This window comes from Amblyraja radiata, chromosome 1 (assembly GCF_010909765.2).
Source record: "Amblyraja radiata isolate CabotCenter1 chromosome 1, sAmbRad1.1.pri, whole genome shotgun sequence".
NCBI lineage: Eukaryota > Metazoa > Chordata > Chondrichthyes > Rajiformes > Rajidae > Amblyraja > Amblyraja radiata.
This window is the reverse complement of record NC_045956.1, coordinates 99,570,796-99,589,760: the sequence shown is the minus strand read 5'-3', so window position 1 is coordinate 99,589,760 and position 18,965 is coordinate 99,570,796. Positions and strand designations below refer to the sequence as shown.

Genomic DNA, 18,965 nt, shown 5'->3' with positions numbered 1-18,965 from the left:
GATAACTATAATGACTAAACATAGTAAGATTAGAGAAGAGATACCAGTTGAGTATATGATCAAGGGTGGGAGCGGAGGGCACGTATTCCCTCAACGTTACTCCTCATAAAATAAAGATCAAACTTCAAACTGGTAAGTTCTCATTTAATCTTACTATTTTACTTCGGAGTCACGTGAGTGACTACGTGAAGATTTCAAAGCTCTGTGATTTCATGCCGTGGACGAGTCCATGACACACATCTGCCTTGGTATAGGGGAGAAATATTTTCCACATCCATACGGTATGTAGATGCAACAAACAAATTTATTAACAAAAGAAATCATAAAACCCCGTATATTCATGGGGACAAATTATATTACAGAACTTAAAATAGTTTTTGAAAAAGTTCCAGTTTCCTCCACTGGTTTATTATAAAATTTATGGAAAGTTCCTTCTGATGATCATCCTGCCGTCTTGAGGATCTGATCCAATGGAACATCCAACTTGTATGCTGCCGACGTAGCTGCAGCCCTGGTGGAGTGAGATTTAAAACAATTAGTATCTATACCTGCTTTAGTAAGTACTTGTTTTATCCATTTGGAAATGGTCTGTTTTGTTATTCGTTTATGAGGCTGTCTGTGGCTAATGAGCAGTGCCTTTTCTGTGCCTCTGATGGTTTTGGTTTGTTTAATGTATTCTTTTAGATGTGTTACCACATACAGTCGCTCATCTGCAGGGTAGTTATTGAAAATCACTTTTAGGCCTGCCGACCACTGTCTGTTCAGTTTTACCAGTTCCTGGATGTAAAAATGTAAATTTCCCTGCGAACTGGCATGTTATCCAGCCTCAATTTGTGTAGGGAGTGCGCCCTTTGTGCTGTGACCAATGCCATCAGCATGACCGTTTTTAAGATCAAAGTCTGTAATGACAGGCTAGTGGCTGGAGTCCAGTTCCTTAGTAGATTCAGAACGATGCCAACGTCCCATATATGGGAATATCTGGCCTTAGGAGGGTTAGCATTGAATATGCCCCTCATGAGCTTGGTTACCAAAGGGTGTGACCCCACAGGCTGTCGTTCCATTTCTCTCCAGAGGTAGGTAGACAGGGCACTTCTGGCACAGTTGATGGCGCTGTACGTAAGTCGTTCGTCATGGTGTAAATTTACCAGAAATTCCAATACCGGTTGAATGTTCGTAGGTCTGTGGATAATGTTGTTCTGGTTGCAATACCTGTGCCATTTTCTGATATATACTAGGTATTGATTTTTTGTTGACTCACGTTGGGCTCCAGCGATCATGTTCATAGCTCTCGTTGTTAAGCCCAGGTGTAATAAAGGAGCTTTCAGACTCTACAAACCAAAACGTTAATGTGACGATGACAAGGATGACTTGTCCTCGTTGCTGGATTTACCAGTAGATCCGGTCTGTGTTGAATGGTGATGTGAGGTTCTAATATCATCTCCTGTACCACTGGGAACCATGGTTGGGTAGGCCAATCGGGTACTATTAAGATACCAGACGCAGAGTCTTGTCTTATCTTACTTAGTACCTGACTGAGGGAATGCATAAAAGGACAATTTCCCCCCAATGCAGCGAAAAAGCATCTGTAGCTGCTGCCCCAGGGTCTGGTTCCCATGATACATATTTTGGCACTTGGTGGTTAAGCCTGGATGCGAATAGATCGACATCTGGTGTTCCGTATCGTGCTGTAATTTCAGCAAATACTTTTTTGTCCAACATCCATTCGATGTTCTCATTGAATTTGCGTGACCTGGTGTCTGCCACTAAGTTTTGTCTACCTGGTAAGTAGGTAGCTGATATCCAAATCCCTCTGCGGATACACCATTGCCAGATCTTGTTTGCCAGATTGTCACATGATGTCGATTTGTTTCCACCCATGTGGTTGATGTATGCTACCACAGTGGTGTTATCAATTTGTAATCTTACATGCTGGTGAGATAACCCTAAGCAATATGACTTAAGGCCGTGAAAAGCTCCCAACATTTCTAAGTAATTTATGCCCAAAGTGTGTCGTAATGATGACTCCTGTTCATTCCATCTCCCACCACAGCTGGTGATGGAATCCGTGGCACCCCATCCGAGAGCACTAGCATCCGTTTGTAGTGTGATAGACGGATTGCTGATAATGATTGGATTCGAACAATGCCTAATGTTTTCTTTCCACCATTGTAGTTCTAGTATGGCTTCTTTTGGTAGTTCCACATGTCTATCAAAATGACCTCCATTGTATTTTAGAGCTTTTATTTTTGCCCTTTGTAAATTCTGATGATATAAAGGTCCGAATTGTGCAGCTGGAAAAGCTGCTATTATCTTGCCAATCATTCTCGCCACCTGTCTAATAGATGGTTTTCTTGTGTCAATGATTTTGCTGCAATCCTCCTCGAGGGCTATTGCTTTGTCTTGTGGCAAAGTCACTGACATAAGAACTGAGTTAATGGTAAATCCCAAGAAATCCATTGTTGTTGAAGGTTTCAATTTAGATTTAATTGGATGGATAATGAATCCTAGGCTTTCAAATAATTGTATGGTGGCTGTTATTGTTAATTCTGCTTGTTTTACCCTTTTGCCCAATATAAGTATATCATCCAAATAAGCCATCACAATGTGTTTATGTTCCCGTAGGAAAGCTAAGGCTGGTTTTAATATTTTGGTAAATAACCTAGGTGCAGAAGTAAGTCCATTTGGTAGTGCTCTGTATTGCCAGAGTTGGTCCATCCAATTAAATTTCAAATAACGTCTAGGTCACCTGTTATGGGTACTGAATAGTAAGCATCTTTTAAATCAATGCTTGCCATATAGTAACCTTTGGAGATTAATAGTTTAGCAGTAGCAAAGGTTTCCATTTTGAAGTGAATATATTTTACAAAAACATTCAAATTACTCAAATCTATGATGATGCGGCAACCACCATCTTTCTTATGTTTAATAAAAATGTTGGACACGAATTCTAAAGGTTCGTGTTGGGTTTGTTCAATTATCCCCATTTTATGGAGTCTCTGCAGTTCAGCATGTGCTTTTGCTTTATCTTCGCCCTTAAGCCTGAACACTCTGTTCGGTACATGCTGGACTGGAGGATTACGTGGTTGTAAGAACTCTATCGTGTATCCCTGGATACTGCTCAGGATATAAGTATCTGATGTTAACTTATACCATGCATCCAGAAAAAAGTGTAATCTGCCACCAACACCCATGCTTTCATTAATAAGTAAGGGACCAGACCCACCTACCTCTATGGTTATCAGTGGTCTTATTTCTTCCCTTGTCCCCGAGGACGTTGAGGCCCCGGTGTCTTGATTTGTGTTGTAGATGGGTGCATCTTCCACGAGGGCCTGCCTGGGCCATGTCCTAAAAAAGGCCGCTGTTGGATTGGTCTTGCCCTCGACTGTTCCCCGGAGTAGTCCATGCGACCCATGAGTGTATAGGGGTGGTACTTCTGGGGGTGGCGTTTGGTTGCTTTTATGATTCCCAGGGCTTTGGATTCTTCGTCCAAATCTTTTACCTGTTTTGGTAGGTCCCCTCCAAACAGGTAAGTCTTTTCGGTGGTCGTTTCCGTTCTGCATAATCCTGCAAATTTTGGGTCTAGTACCGGCTGTATGCTCTTCTTTCTGATATTATTTAGTTCATATTGGGTATTGCAGAAGAGGGCCAGGGCATCTTTCTGGTGTTGATTCATATCTTCCTCATCCATGGTTCGTGTGAATGCTGTTATCCCTGCGGTGAGGGTTTTAAGTACTTTTTGCAGTAAGACATCCCTTGTCCTGATGCTTGCTCCTACATGCTTCCAAATACATGCGTTCACGGTTGGGACATTAAGGGATTTACAGTTTCCAGGTTGCAAGTGACGCCCCATGGTGTCAATTAGGGCTTGTCCCTGTAGCTGGTTCAGGGACATGTAATTAATACTTGCCGCTAACCTGGCTGGTAAATTATCCCCTGTGAGTTCTGGTTTTGCGAACTCAGCCACCATTTCAAGTAAGTTCCCACTCACCCCTTGCACTGAGTTTTCCATCAGTTCCTGTTCAGGGTCAGTCCAAATCTGCTCCGCTATGCTGTCCTGGGAGGCAATAGACGCCGAATACAGCCCTGAATAAGGTACTGCAGAGGGGCTGAATGTCTGCCCAGTAGGGCCAGACCCCCTCTGGAGTATTGCCTCCATCAGCCGCTCCATTTTTGTCCTGTGCTCTCTGGCACCTGGCTCTCCCCCGCCAGCTTTTTTGCAGCTTTGGGTCGTCTTCTGTCCATCCTAGAGGTAAGAAAAACGTAGATCTCTTACCTGTCTTCGCTGGATTTATACACCAGCCGTTTAGGAGGAACGTCCTTCCTTCATCGAAATGACTCGTGCAATGCGTGTAGCGTAATGACGCGCAAGCGTCCTAGCGGGGTTCTTCACGTAGTCACTCACGTGACTCCGAAGTAAAATCATAGTTTACAAGATGGAAACAGGCCCTTTGGACCCCAAACCTGCCCACACCGACCAACATATCCCACCTACACTGGTCCAACCTGCCTGCATTTGCCCCATCTATCAATATACTTTTAAAACTCTGTGTATGCGTGTCATTTTTTTGGCCTTTGATTCGTTACTCCGCCAAAACCAGATGCTAACATGCCAAGAATTTTACCATTTCGCAAGCCATTTCACTTTTACATTCGCTCATCCACTCCTCATTAAATTTGGTCTAGTATACTTTTCAAACTCTGTGTGTGTGTGTGTGTGTGTGTGCCATTTTGCATTTGAAACGTATCTCCTCGGAAACCAGACGCAAAAACGTGGAGAATTTCGGTAGGGATTTAACATGATTTCATAAATCCACTCCTCTCTAAATTCAGTTAATTATTTCCCCAGATTTTGAATAAAATTGTTCACAAAATATTAATTTTTTTAAAAATCAAACTGCTGCATGAGTCACAGTGCCACCTCACATGTCCAATCACAATGGATATCATTTACATGTATGACATCACAATGGGACAGGGATGTGAGATCGGAACCTTCACATGGTCCCACTAAAATCAAACTGCTGCATGAGTCACAGTGCCATCTCACGCCACCGCTGCCCAGCTGCTAACGTTACAATAACAGAGAAATTTTTACATCTTCTGGTAGAAAATTTCCTTATGATTTCAAAAATCCAACCCCCAATAAATTTGGTCCATTATTTCCCAAGATATTTACTAAACTTTATCACCAAACTGACATTTAAATATTAAGCTTGCCCAGCTTCTGACCTCACAATGCCTTTCCACCTGACCCAACTGCCCTTCTGGCCCGGCCCTGCACCCCCAGCTTGCCTGGTGGCCCCGCCCGGCCCTGCCCGCTGACCTCACAATGCCTTTGCACCTGGCCCACCTGGCTCCTGGCCCTGCCCGGCCCCCCCAGCCTGCCAGGTTGTTGATTCCATTGTTTTTATTGAATTTAATTTAATTATTTCTCACTTAACATCACTAATTCTTAACATTAACTTTTAATTTCAAAGACAGTTTAAAAAAATAAATTTGCTGTCTTCATTGACTGCTTCGATCGGACCCGCTGTGTGTGTGTGTGTGTGTGTGTGTGTGTGTCTGTGTGGGGGGGGGGGGGGTTGGTTAGTGTGTGTGGTTCAGGCTCCTCCCCTGAATTCCATAGAGCGGCCGACAGCTTTCGTGCATGAGATGCGCGCGCTTCATTTCCAGAACATTCTGAACGCGTGACGCACGGTTGCTTTTCGCTCTCTCTCTCTCTCCCCCATCTCTCTCTCTCCCCATCTCTCTCTCCCCTCCCCCCCTCTCTCCCCTCCCCCCCTCTCTCCCCTCCCCCCTCTCTCCCCTAAACCCCCTTCCCCCCTCCCCTACACCCTTCCCCCCTTCCCTTCCCCCCTCTCTCTCTCCTCCCATCTCTCTCACCCCTCCTCTCCCACCCTCCCTCTCCTCCCTCTCCTCCCCTCCACCCCCCTCCCCCTCTGTCTCTTGCCCTTCTGTCTCTGCAAAATTGTGTTTTTATCTATCTATATTACTAAAAGTCTGTTCTTGACCGGTTTTGGCCATCTGTGCTGCGATTTCCGAGAGAACGCTGCCACCTACGGCCGTCATTTTTGGCCACCTTGCTCAGAGCCCCCCCTCCGCCGCATGTGTGCCGAGGATTTTTCCCGTCGATGAAAAATGACAGAGATATTAATGTTTTTACAAAATTCCCCATTCTCTCTGCTGGCGGCAGGGGGGAGGGACTATAAAACCAGGAAGTGGTGTGCCACACAGTCTCTTCAAGATGGAGGAAGGCAGAGGGTCACGTTTCTGTGAGCTGTGAATAACACTGAACACATGTCTACTCAAATGTAAGTGCCCTTAGTGGTTCTAAAATGCTTGCAGAATGTGTCTATTGGTTCTAAAGCTTGCAAAAAAGTATCTATTGGTTCTAAAGCTTGCAAAAAAAATGTCTATTGGTTCTAAAGCTTGCAATAAAATGTCTATTGGTTCTAAAGCTTTCAAAAAATGTCTATTGGTTCTAGCTTGCAAAAAGTGTCTCTATTGGTTCTAAAGCTTGCAAAAAATGTCTATTGGTTCTAAAGCTTGCAAAAAATGTCTATTGGTTCTAAAGCTAGCAAAAAGTGTCTCTATTGGTTCTAAAGCTTGCAAAAAGTGTCTCTATTGGTTCTAAAGCTGGCAAAAAAATGTCTATTGGTTCTAAAGCTTGCAAAAAAAGTGTCTATTGGTTCTAAAGCTTGCAAAAAATGTCTATTGGTTCTAAAGCTTGCAAAAAATGTCTATTGGTTCTAAAGCTTGCAAAAAAATGTCTATTGGTTCTAAAGCTTGCAAAAAAATGTCTATTGGTTCTAAAGCTTGCAAGAAATGTCTATTGGTTCTAAAGCTAGCAAAACGTGTCTCTATTGGTTCTAAAGCTTGCAAAAAAATGTCTATTGGTTCTAAAGCCTGCAAAAAAAATGATGGCTTGGGTGTGGCTTGAAGTTGAAAGACACCAATTACTGCAAATGGTGGCATGAAGTTGAAATGCACTACTTACTGCAAATGGTGGCATGAAGCTGAAAGGCACTACTTACTGCAAATGGTGGCGTGGGAGCTTTGACTTGAAGTTGAAAGGCACTACTTTCTGCAAATGGTGGCTTGGGAGCTTTGACTTGAAGTTAAAAGGCACTACTTACTGCAAATGATGGCTTGGGTGTGGCTTGAAGTTGAAAGGCACTACTTACATCAGATGGTGGCTTGGGTGCAATGGCTTGAAGTTAAAATGCATTACTTACTGCAAATGGGGGCGTGGGTGCATTGGCTTGAAGTTGAAAGGCACTACTTACTGCAAATTGTGGCTTGAAGTTGAAAGGCACTACTTACTGCAAATGGTGACATGAGGTTGCCAGGTATTATTTACTGCAAATGGTGGCTTGGGTGCTTTGGCAATAAGTTGAAAGGCACTGCAAATGGTGGCATGAAGTTGAAAGGTAGTACTTACTGCGTGGTGGCTTGGGAGCTTTGGTTTGAAGTTGAAAGGCACTACTTACTGCAAATGGTGGCTTGGGAGCATCGGCTTGAAGTTAAAAGGCACTACTTACTGTAAATGGTGGCTTGGTTGCTTTGGCTTGAAGTTGAAAGGCACTACTTTCTGCAAATGGTGGCTTGGGAGCTTTGGCTTGAAGTTAAAAGGCATTACTTACTGCAAATGGTGGCTTGGGTGCATTGGCATGAAATTGAAATGCACTACTTACTGCAAATGGTGGCTTGGGTGCTTTGGCTTGAAGTTAAAAGGCACTACTGTAAATGCACTTACTTCCTGTTTGCACTGTATATTGATTTTAGATAAAACGCTACCACTTACGGCTTAGATTTTTGGCCATCTTACTCAGTCCCCCTCCGCTGAGCAGGTGCAGAGAATTCTTCCCATCAATAAAAAATAAAAGTGTTATGTTTTTAAAAAAATGTTGAGAATCTCTCTCCTGTCAATCACTCCATGAAAGCCACACCTTTTCCGGTGGGGGGGGGGGGGAGGGGTTATAAAACCCGGAAATGTAGGTGTGGCTCAGTCTCTGCAAGATGGAGGAGGGAGAGGTCACGACTCGCTGTCTTTAGTGGCTTTGCACCCTACTTCAAATGGTATGAAACTGCACTTGAATTTGGTGGCCTTGCACCCTGCTAGAAGTGGTAAGAAACTGCACTTGAATTTGGTGGCCTTATACCCTGCTTGAAATAGAATTTCAAGGATTAGCCGTGAGTCAACTACCAGCCCACGAGCCGTGAGTGAGTGAGTTGCCAGCACAACAGGCTTGATTGACTGAGACGCCAGCCCAAGAATCCATTTGGCGCACAATTTGCATACTAGCCCTCCGGAAACCAGTCCCTTCAGCCCACAACACCCATACTAGCGCTCCAGACAGCCCCCCCCCCCCCCAAACTGGCCACCAATATTAGAATTGGTGGAGAGGTGGAATATTGCGTTGGATGACCAGCCCTCCTGTGTGATGCTGGGACCCAACGGGTCCCGCTTAGTCTAGTATAATATTAGAAATAGAAACACTAGTAGACCATTCAGCCGCTCATTGAGATAATAGAACATAGAAAGGTACAGCACAAGAGCAGGCCTTTGAATGTCTGTGCTGAAAATGATGCAAAGACCATCTCTTATCTAACTGTACATTATCCATATCCCTCCATTCTCTGCACATCATTGCCAATCCAAAGGTATCTTAAATTGTTAGGTGGGCGGCGCGACTCTCGTCAGCAGCGGCCTCTGCAGTCCGTCTGTGTTTTATTATTTTTTGTCTCGTTTTTATGTAGTTTTTGTTATTTTGTTTGTTGGGGTATGTGTGTGGGGGGGGTGGGGGTGGTGTGGGGGGGAGGGGGTAACTTTAAAATCTTTCCCCTGCACTTTTCTTTGTCGGGTCTCCGTTGTCGTTGGGGCTGCAACGTGGAGCGGCCTCCAACAGGAACGACCTGGGGTTCCAGCTGCGGAGCTGCCGACTACTCACCATCATGGGGCTGGCCGAGTCCGGAGCGGGTGGAGCGGTGGTGGACGCCGCTGCCACCCGACCTCCGGAGTTTCGGAGGCTGCAACTGCGGGTTTGGCGGACGGCGGCACCGGGAGCCCGCGGGTCCCTGCTGGGTGACCGCTTTTCGGGGCTTCCGCAACGGCGACTTCTCCCGCCCGAGTTGTGGGGTTGAAGAGCACCTGAGCGGGGCCTTACAGCACCGCACCGCGCGGCTTGGAATGGCGGCGGGACTTTGCGAGCGCACGCCGGGGGCTCTAACAACTAGACCCGGTGCGCGGCCTTGCATCACCCGGCGTGGCTTTAATGGCCGCGGGACAATCGCCATCGCCAGCCGGGGGCTTTGACTTTGACTCTGACTCGGGGGGGAGAGTGCAGTGGAGAGATAAGTTTTTTTAGCCTTCCATCACAACGATGTGATGGATGTTTGTGTAAACTGTGTTGTGTCTCGGGTCTTTTTGTTTTGTAATGTATGGCTGCAGAAACGACATTTCGTTTTGGACCTCAAGGGGTCCAAATGACAATAAATTGAATTGAATTGAAATGCCACTATAGTATCTGCCTCCACCACCATCCCTGGCAGCATTTTCCAAGCACTCACCACCTCTGTGTAAAATATTTGCCCCACATCTTCTTTAAGGGCGTGTCCGACAGGCGACTTATCAGCGGACTGCCTGCGACCTTCAAGCTCGCGGCACTCGCCTGAAAAACCGTGAACTGGAACGGCGATCGTCAGAGCGCAACACACATACACACACATCGCAAAGGCGGGGGCCAGGGAAAGCGGGGGAGCGCTGTCTGAAAAGCCAAGATGATACAGACACACACCGCGATGAACAGGAAGGTTAAAGACAGCTAGCACAGTGTACGGTAAGTAATTTAAAAGAGTGGGGGAGGGGGGCGAAAGAAGGGGGGAGAAGGAGTGGAGCCAATTTTAAGAAGCCAGACAACTTTTAATATGCCAGAGCTGTGAAGTTTTGTGGGCATTTAACATTACCGGTCGTTTTTTCTTGGTTCTGAAAACTCGTGCTTACGTTTTCTTCCCCCAATGAGCCAATGAAAATGCCCGGTCAGCAAAGGAGATTAACTAAAACTACCTACGGCTACCTCGACTACCTACAACGACATGGCGACCCCACTATCAATGCACCGACTACAGAAGTACCGATTTTCTCCATGGCGACCAATTTTTGGTCGTAGAAAAATTTTCAACATGTTGAAAGATTTGCTGCGACCATACTGAGGCCGTGACTAGTTCCCAGAATGTGGGAACTCCTCGCGACCATGAAGGAGACTCACCAGAGACCACCAGCGAACATGTGGCGACAATGTGGCGATCATGAGGCGAGCGCAGAGTCTCCTGCACTCGCCTAAGTGGGACAGACCCTTCAAAGCATTTTCCCTCTCACCTTAAAGCAATGCTCTCTAGTATCCGATTTTGCCATCCTGTGAAAAAGGTTCTGATTGTCTACCCTATCTATGCCTCTCATAATTTTATATAAAGATCCTTTACCTCACTTTCGTGCACTAACCCTATAGCTCACAATTCCTTAAATAACCAAAAAGCTATTGATTTTTGTCTTAAATATGATTGGCAACTGAAGCTCTGTAGGCTTTTTGGGTAGAGAATTCCTAAGATTCAACACCCACTGCGTGAAGAAATATCCCATCTCAGTCCTGAATGATTAACTCCTTACTCTGAGGCTATGAACTTTGGTTCAAGATATTTCAGCCAAGAGTGGAAGCTCTTACTCTGCCATATCCCATAAGAATTTTGCATCATTCAATGGAATTGCCTCTCAATCTTCTGAGGTTTAGAGTATGGGCTCAGTCTGCAAATAGTTATAACCAGACAACTCCCTTTCCAAACTGCAATAGAGACAGTTCAATTGTATCAAACTTCCTCTAATCCTAATATATTCTTCCTTAGGTGGGGAAAGCAGTCCTGTACACAATGTTCCAGGTGTGGCCTCATGAAGGCACCATTTAATTGGAGTAAGGCATTCTTAACCTAGTGTGTCAATCTCTTACACGAAGGCCAACATACTATTAACCTTCCTAATTGTTCATTGATGTAAGGACATCCAGATCTCCCGGAAGAGTTCCAACCTTCAAGATCCATCTCACTTTCATGAGAGTTCAGTGGCCAACTGATATGTCATACTACGTGAAAGCACACTCTTTGGCCCAACTTGCCCATTCCGACCAATCTGCCCCATCTACTCTAGTCCCACCTGCCTGCGTTTGGCCCGTATCCCTCCAAACATATCCTATCCATATTCCTGTAGAAATGTTTCTTAAACGTTCCGATAGTATCTCAAACTCTGCAATAGTGCCCTGGAATGTTGTGATAGTACCCAGAAACATGCTATTTTTCAATGTATATCAGACCATCTCTCTTGGAAAAAGATAATCAAGGGGGTAATGTAAAATATACCAAACAATAAATGAATTTACAGAATAATATGTACCTGATTTATTGTTTTTTCCATCTGCACTAGTCCAAGATTAGGGAGCGTGGACTTAATAAAGTCAATTATTGATTCCAGACTCTCATGCTGCAGAATTAGTGGCTTGTGGCTTCGTAGCAGACTAAGAGCTACCTTAAAGATGACCTCTGAGCCTTGAAGGAAGATCATATCTGCAAAAGAAACAAACAGTATTCTCAACAGCAGATAAAACAGAAGGATAAATATATATTTTTTAATGAATTCTATTTGAGGTTTCCTACAATTAGCAATAGTGAAAGTAAAGAATGAAAGAACGTTTACAGTTTTTCTAATTCATGTAATTATGGTGTTCAAGGGTCCTGAACTTACTGAGCTGTTTATTGCTTAAGGTTATTTATGTCAAAACAGTATCATAAGGTGTAGGTGCAGAATTAGGCCATTCAGCCATCGAGTCTGCTCCACCATTCAATCTATTTTTAATTAACTTCAATTGTTATCAGGCAACTGAACAATACGTTCAACAGCCAGAGAGCTGTCCTGAGCTACTATCTACTTCATTTGAGGCCTTTAGACCATCATTAATCTAACTTTACTGGACTTTATCTTGCACTAAACGTTATTCCCTTTATCATATATCTGTATACCATGGATGGCTTGATTATAACGTGGCAATAAACTACACTACACTATTGTTTATTAACTACTACCACATTTTTCCCTCTCAACCCCATTCTCTTCCTATAATCTCTGATGCCCCTCTGGCACTCGTAAGAATATAATTAGTGTCATGACCTTTCTCTTATTTTTATTTCAGAATTTCAGGGGAAAAAGCAGGCTTTTCATTACAATACAGAAAACTGCAATTTTAAAAGAACAATAATATTTACCAAACACTCTGGCCACAAAACCCAAAGGAAACTGAGAGGCAAATACAGTGAGAAACCATGGCGCAGCATATAGGCTGGGGCTAATTTCGTTCTCCTCAAAATGGCAGTAGAGATCTCGGTGATAGTCATGGAGGAGTCGTGAAAGCTGGTACATCTGTATCTGTAGGCCCACAAGGAGGAGACTTCATTGAATGATTATATTAAATTAAATGAACATTAAGCAGCTTCTTCAACTATTGTTCATTGATACAGCACAGTACAGGGCTCTGAAATGCAGCAAACCTCACTGGTCTCCAGTCATATTATAGTATAGTTTAGATATACAGCACGGAAACAGGCCCTTCGGCCCTGAGTCTGCGCCGACCAGCGATCCCAGAACACTAACACTATCCTAGACAAACTAGTGACAATTTACAATTTTACCAAGCCAATTAGCCTACAAACCTGTATATCTTTGGAATGTGGGTGGAAACCGGAGCTCCAGAGAAAATCCCACACAGGTCACGGGGAGAATGTATAATAATAATAATAATAATAATAAATTTTATTTAATGGGCGCCTTTCAGAAGGCAGCAACTCTACCACTGCGCCACCGTGCCCTGGTTAACGACTCACTGTGATGGATGTTTATGTGAATTGAATTGTGTTGGTGTGTGTCTTGGTTCTTTTTTTGTATGGCTACAGAAACCAAATTTCGTTTGAACCTCATGTGAGGTTCAAATGACAATAAAAGGTATTGTATTGTATTGTATATTCTCCTCGCCGGGCGAGCCGCCCATGATTGACAGGGGACCCGGCCAATCTGTGCGGTGATGTTGCAGGAAGGGGCGTCGCTGTCCCGGCGACTGACAGAAGAGACCAATCTGCGTGGTGGCGGCTGACAGGAGAGAGGACCATTCTGCGCATGCACGATTTTAAAGATTTTTAAACCTTAATAACTTTTAAAATATACAATAGATCAGAACAAAACGTTCCGCTTGTAGCACAGGAGAATGGTGAGTAAGGTGGCGAAAAATCGTAGCATTATCGTGTACCGTTTTTGCGCAAATAGAAAAAAAAAAGCAAAACCGGAAGAGCACAAGATCAGAGTTTTAGTTATGTACTAGACCAAGCGCAGACCCGTTGGGTCTGCTCCCCCAATGGTGTGATCCCCCAACCCAATATTCCACCATGCACTCGTCTCCTCCAATGGAACTGAAGCCGTCCCCAAATGTAAGATTCCAGCACTCCCCTGCCTCCCTCAGCAGTGGAAAAAATCAAATTGCACCTCCCCTGCCTGCTGCAGCAGTGAAAGGTTCAGAGTGTTCCTGTCTTGCAAGTTTGTTTCGAAGTGTGTTGGAAGCTGTTTCGAAGTGTGTTGGAAGCTGATAGGAAGGAGCAGCCGTCAACAAATCAAAAGGCAGAAAGTCAACGAATCAAAAGGCAGACAGGCAGCCGGACGGACGGATGTCGGACGGATGGGGCGAGAGTTTTATAGAATGATAGATAGATAGATAGATTGCAATATACGAATGTCTATTTTAATCAAAATGAATAAACAGCTGTACAGTCATCTACATAAGAAAGCACCCTACAAATGACTAAAACATTTATTTGGATGGGGTTGCAGAATTAGTACAATACATAACATCTGTACCTGTAAAATAATCATGTCGGGACGATATTGCCTTCTCAAGCCCATGTCATACATGAGAAACTTCAGCATCTGAAATGCATCTTCTTCACTCATATGCAGCAGCAGGATTCCTGCCACAAAACTAAGGCCTTGGCAATAGCCCACCTCTGGATCCAGCAGAGAATAGGCTTTGAGAAGATTGTACAGCGAAAGCTGTCCTGCGCCCAGCTGAGTAGTGAAATAGGGATGTGTTGGAAATGTGCGCCCTAGAAAATAAGACCGTACAGTGCATCAAAACAAGAACTGCATTAAACCACAATTATCCTTTGATGTCTATATTATAATCTGTCAATGTCCAGAATAAACAGAGATAACGTAAAAGATACAGCGAGAGATATTGCAATATTATTGCACATTAAAAGTCCTTAGATTTAGGTTTAGGTTTATTATTGTCGACATCTTCCAAGGTAGTCATCAGCTTTGTTTTGCATGCTATTCAATCAGATACTCTATACAAATATAATCAAGTCAAACTCAATTACAACAGATGGAACAAAGGGGAATATGCACAGTGCAGAATATAGTTCTCAGCATTGTAGTGCACCACTTCCATAGACAAAGTCCAATGTCAGCCATGGGGAAGAGGTGAATCGGACAGCATCCTAACTTATGGAAAGACCTTTCAGAAGCCTGATAACAGAGGGGAAGGAGCTGTTCCCGAGCCTGATAGTGCACATTTTCAAGTTTCAGAGTTGTTTTCAGTGTTTTCTTTCCTATCTTCTCAAGCACAGCATGTTTTTTTTTCTCAATTCTCAAACCATTTACAAAGGTTTTCAGACATAAAAGATTGCCAATATTGCGAGATATGGAATGAAAATTTGCTCTTATGGAATTTACATGCAAAAAAATACCTAGGGAGAACTGACCTGGTGTAGCAAGGAAACAATGATCACAGGCTGCCAGTTTGCAATGGGGAATCAAATAAGGGATTTGGTTTGGAAACTAACATAGCAATGTGGTCTATGGTACTTGTACAGCAACACTTAATCAAAGAATGTAACATCCATTTCTAGTTAATTAGAAAAACAATCCTTGCTTTTCTGCCAACAATATAATAAAATTTCCCTTGTCTATAGATATTCAGTCCATTTCCACTGTGCATTATATCAGGAAGTCTGGAAATATTGTCAAGGGTTCCTACAATTCTGGCCATTCCCTTTTCTCTCTTCTACCGTCTGGGAGAATACACAGGAGCATCAAAACCCAGACATCCCGACTTAAGAACAGTTTCCTCCCCCATAGTCATCAGACTCCTGATCCAAGTATCTCTTTCACACACCTTTCCCGGAGGAGCTGTCACACTATCTTATTTTGAACTCTACTTCGTATTTAAGAAAGAACTGCAGATGCTGGAAAAATTGAAGGTAGACAAAAATGCTGGAGAACTCAGCGGGTGAGGCAGCATCTATGGGGGGAAGGAATAAGTGATGTTTCGGGTCTACCCCCCCCCCCCCCCCCACTGAGATTCCCTGTAGGAGGGGGGGGGGGGGAGCAGTAGGACTCAGCAGTGTCAGATCACGTGCTGATGGAGTCTGCATCGTGGAGGTTGTGGACCGGTGCTGAGCCTGGGACACGGGTAAGGTGACAGGTGCGGCCCGCTGGTTGCGGTGGAGTAACGAGGGTCAGCGGAGTCTCTGGTGGACACCCCCGGGGGACTGGAGTCCGGGTCAGAGTGTCACTATGGGTGCTGTGCTTTTCTCCTATATGTCATAGGAGTGCTGGTTAGGGTGGGGGTTAATCATAGAGTGATACAGTGAGGAAACAGGCCTTATGCCCTACTTTCCCCCGCCGACCAACATGTCCCATCTGCACTAGTCCTACCTGCCTGCATTTGGCCCATATCCCTTTAAACCCGTCTCATCCATGTACCTGTCCAAATGTTTAGTTTAGTGATACAGTGCGGAAACAGGCCCTTTGGTCCAACGCGTCTGCACCGACCAGCGATTCCCGCACATTAACATTACCCTACACACACACTAGGGACAATTTACATTTGTTTCTTAAACAGTGCAATAGCATCTGCTTCAATTACCTCCCCTGGCAGCTCGTTCCATACACCCCCACCCTTTGTGTGAAAAAGATACCCCTCAGGTTCCTATTAAATCTATTCCTCCTCACTTTAAACCAATGTCCTCTGGTTCTCGATTCCCCTACTCTGGGGCAAGAGATTCTGTGGGTCTACTCACTATAAGTTACCCCTCATGTCCGCGGCCTGCGTAGACCTGATTCTGAAGGGTCTGTTTCCATGCTGTATGATTTTTTTTTAAATGATAATCAAGGTGCAATTGATGGGCATGTGAGAATGATTAGGCCACAGTAAGACATAGAATTAATAGGTATATCCTGAAAGGCGGCCTCGACTCAATGGGCCAAATACTCTTGCAACATAGCAAGAAGCTACATGAAAGCAAGTTTCCAGAGGTAGGTCTGTCAGATGTTTCTCTTATTCCCTGTCCTTTAAACTTCAGCCTATCGAAGTTTGATGTAAATGCAAGGAGCTGCAGATGACGGTTTACAAAAAAAGATGCAAAGTTCTGAAGTAACTCAGCGGGTCAGACAGCATCGCTGGAGAAGGATGGATAGGTGACATTTTGGGTCGCGATGGAATTTCGCCTATCCATCTTCTCCAGCGACGCTGCCTGACCTGCTGAGTTACGGCAGCACTGTGTTTCTTTATTTATCAAAGTTGAATAGTGGGCAGCTTGTGGGTGTGAGGCTTGGTGTAGTGGTTAGTTTGTGTGAGTGTGTAATTAGGTGATGAAGGCTGCTTGCACCACGCAGAGTACAGATAGACCAGCGGTGGGAATGCATTCTGACGATGAGGGTCCCTGACCATGACCATGTATGTACGTGCGGTCAGAGTCACATCGCTGGGGTTCAACTCCACACTTTCACCCAATTACTGCCTCCTCCCACTCCACTGGGTGCCTGCAGTGGTACCGAGCCTAGAGACAAAGGACATATTTCCTATTCTACGCCTCAATTAAAAGATCTCCAGTCACACTGGAAAATCTAGATGGCCCTGAATTTGTTCTCTGTCATGTCTTCCACCATCTTTGCAATCGTTTACACCAACAGTTTTGGCCACAAAGCCCTTTCCATCTAAGAGGTCAAGGTTGGTGTTTACTCATCACTAATGCTCAAATTGATCGCTAGTTACTCATGAAACCGGGGTGTGTGGTTCGGAACTAAAGTAAAATGTTAGTCTCCGTAGTGCAGTGTAGGTTCACCAGGTTAATTCCCTGGATGGCGGGACTGACATATGATGAAAGAATGTGTGGACTGGGCTCGTATTCACTGGAATTTAGAAGGATGAGAGGCAATCTTATAGAGACATATAAAATTCTTAAAGGATTTGACAAGCTAGATACAGGAAAATGTTCCTGATATTGGGGGAGTCCAGAACCAGGGGTCACAGTTTAAGAATAAGGGGTAGGCCATTTAGGACTGAGATGAGGAAATTTTATTTCACCCGGAGAGTTGTGAATCTGTGGAATTGTCTGCCACTGAAGACAGTGGAGGCCAATTCACTGGATGTCTTCAACAGAGAGTTAGATTTAGCTCTTAGGGCTAAAGGAATCAAGGGACATGGGGAAAAAACAGGAATGTGATACTGATTTTAGTTGATCAGCCATGATCATATTGAATGCTGGCTCGAAGGGCCGAATGGCCTACTCCTGCATCTATTTTTCTATGTTTCAAAACCGATTAGCACAAGCAGAAATGTGTAATCACATGAAAGGCCATGGTGTAAAGTTGGGCATGGTCAAATGGACATACAGTGGCTTGCAAAAGTATTCATACCCCTTGAACTTTTCCACATTTTGTCACGTTACAACCACAAACGTAAATGTATTTTATTGGGATTTTATGTGATAGACCAACACAAAGTGGCGCATAATTGTGAAGTGGAAGGAAAATGATACATGGTTTTCAAATTTTTTTACAAATAAAAAAATGAAAAGTGTGGCGTGCAAAAGTATTCAGCCCCCTTTACTCTGATACCCCTAAATAAAATCCAGTGCAACCAATTGCCTTCAGAAGTCACCTAATTAGTAAATAGAGTCCACTTGTGTGTAATCTAATCCCGGTATAAATACAGCTGTTCTGTGAAGGCCTCGGAGGTTTGTTAGAGAACATTAGTGAACAAACAGCATCATGAAGCCCAAGGAACACACCAGACAGGTCAGGGATAAAGTTGTGGAGACGTTTAAAGCAGGGTTAGGTTATAAAAAAATATCCCAAGCTTTGAACATCTCACGGAGCACTGTTCAATCCATCATCCAAAAATGGAAAGAGTATGGCGCAACTGCAAACCTACCAAGACATGGCCGTCCACCTATACTGACAGGCCGGGCAAGGAGAGCATTGATCAGAGAAGCAGCCAAGAGGCCCATGGTAACTCTGGAGGAGCTGCAGAGATCCACAGCTCAGGTGGGAGAATCTGTCCACAGGACAACTATTAGTCGTGCACTACACAAATCGGGCCTTTATGGAAGAGTGGCAAGAAGAAAGCCATTGTTGAAAAAAAGCCATAAGAAGTCCCGTTTGCAGTTTGCCACAAGCCATGTGGGGGACACAGCAAACATGTGGAGGAAGGAGCTCTGGTCAGATGAGACCAAAATTGAAGTTTTTGCCCTAAATGCAAAACGCTATGTGTGGTGGAAAACTAACACTGCACATCACCCTGAACACACCATCCCCACTGTGAAACATGGTGGTGGCAGCATCATGCTGTGGGGATGCTTTTCTTCAGCAGGGACAGGGAAGCTGGTCAGAGTTGATGGGAAGATGGATGGAGCCAAATACAGGGCAATCTTGGAAGAAAACCTGTTAGAGTCTGCAAAGACTTGCGACAGGGGCGGAGGTTCACCTTCCAGCAGGACAACTGACCCTAAACATACAGCCAGAGCTACAATGGAATGGTTTAGATCAAAGCATATTCATGTGTTAGAATGGCCCAGTCAAAGTCCAGACCTAAATC

General features: G+C 44.3%; 1 protein-coding gene across 11 annotated transcripts in view; it reads right to left on the bottom strand.

Annotated features, from left to right (window-relative positions):
* The window catches only part of tbc1d1 (TBC1 domain family member 1), a 247,214-nt gene that overhangs the window by 8,807 nt on the left and 219,442 nt on the right, over positions 1–18,965 (bottom strand). For all 11 annotated transcript variants that reach the window (XM_033026846.1, XM_033026822.1, XM_033026812.1 and 8 more), the window contains 3 exons: positions 13,943–14,187; positions 12,307–12,466; positions 11,441–11,610 (listed from right to left, as the gene is read on the bottom strand). In XM_033026846.1, coding sequence (XP_032882737.1) covers positions 11,441–11,610; positions 12,307–12,466; positions 13,943–14,187 — 575 coding nt within the window. The remainder of the gene's footprint in view (positions 1–11,440; positions 11,611–12,306; positions 12,467–13,942; positions 14,188–18,965) is intronic.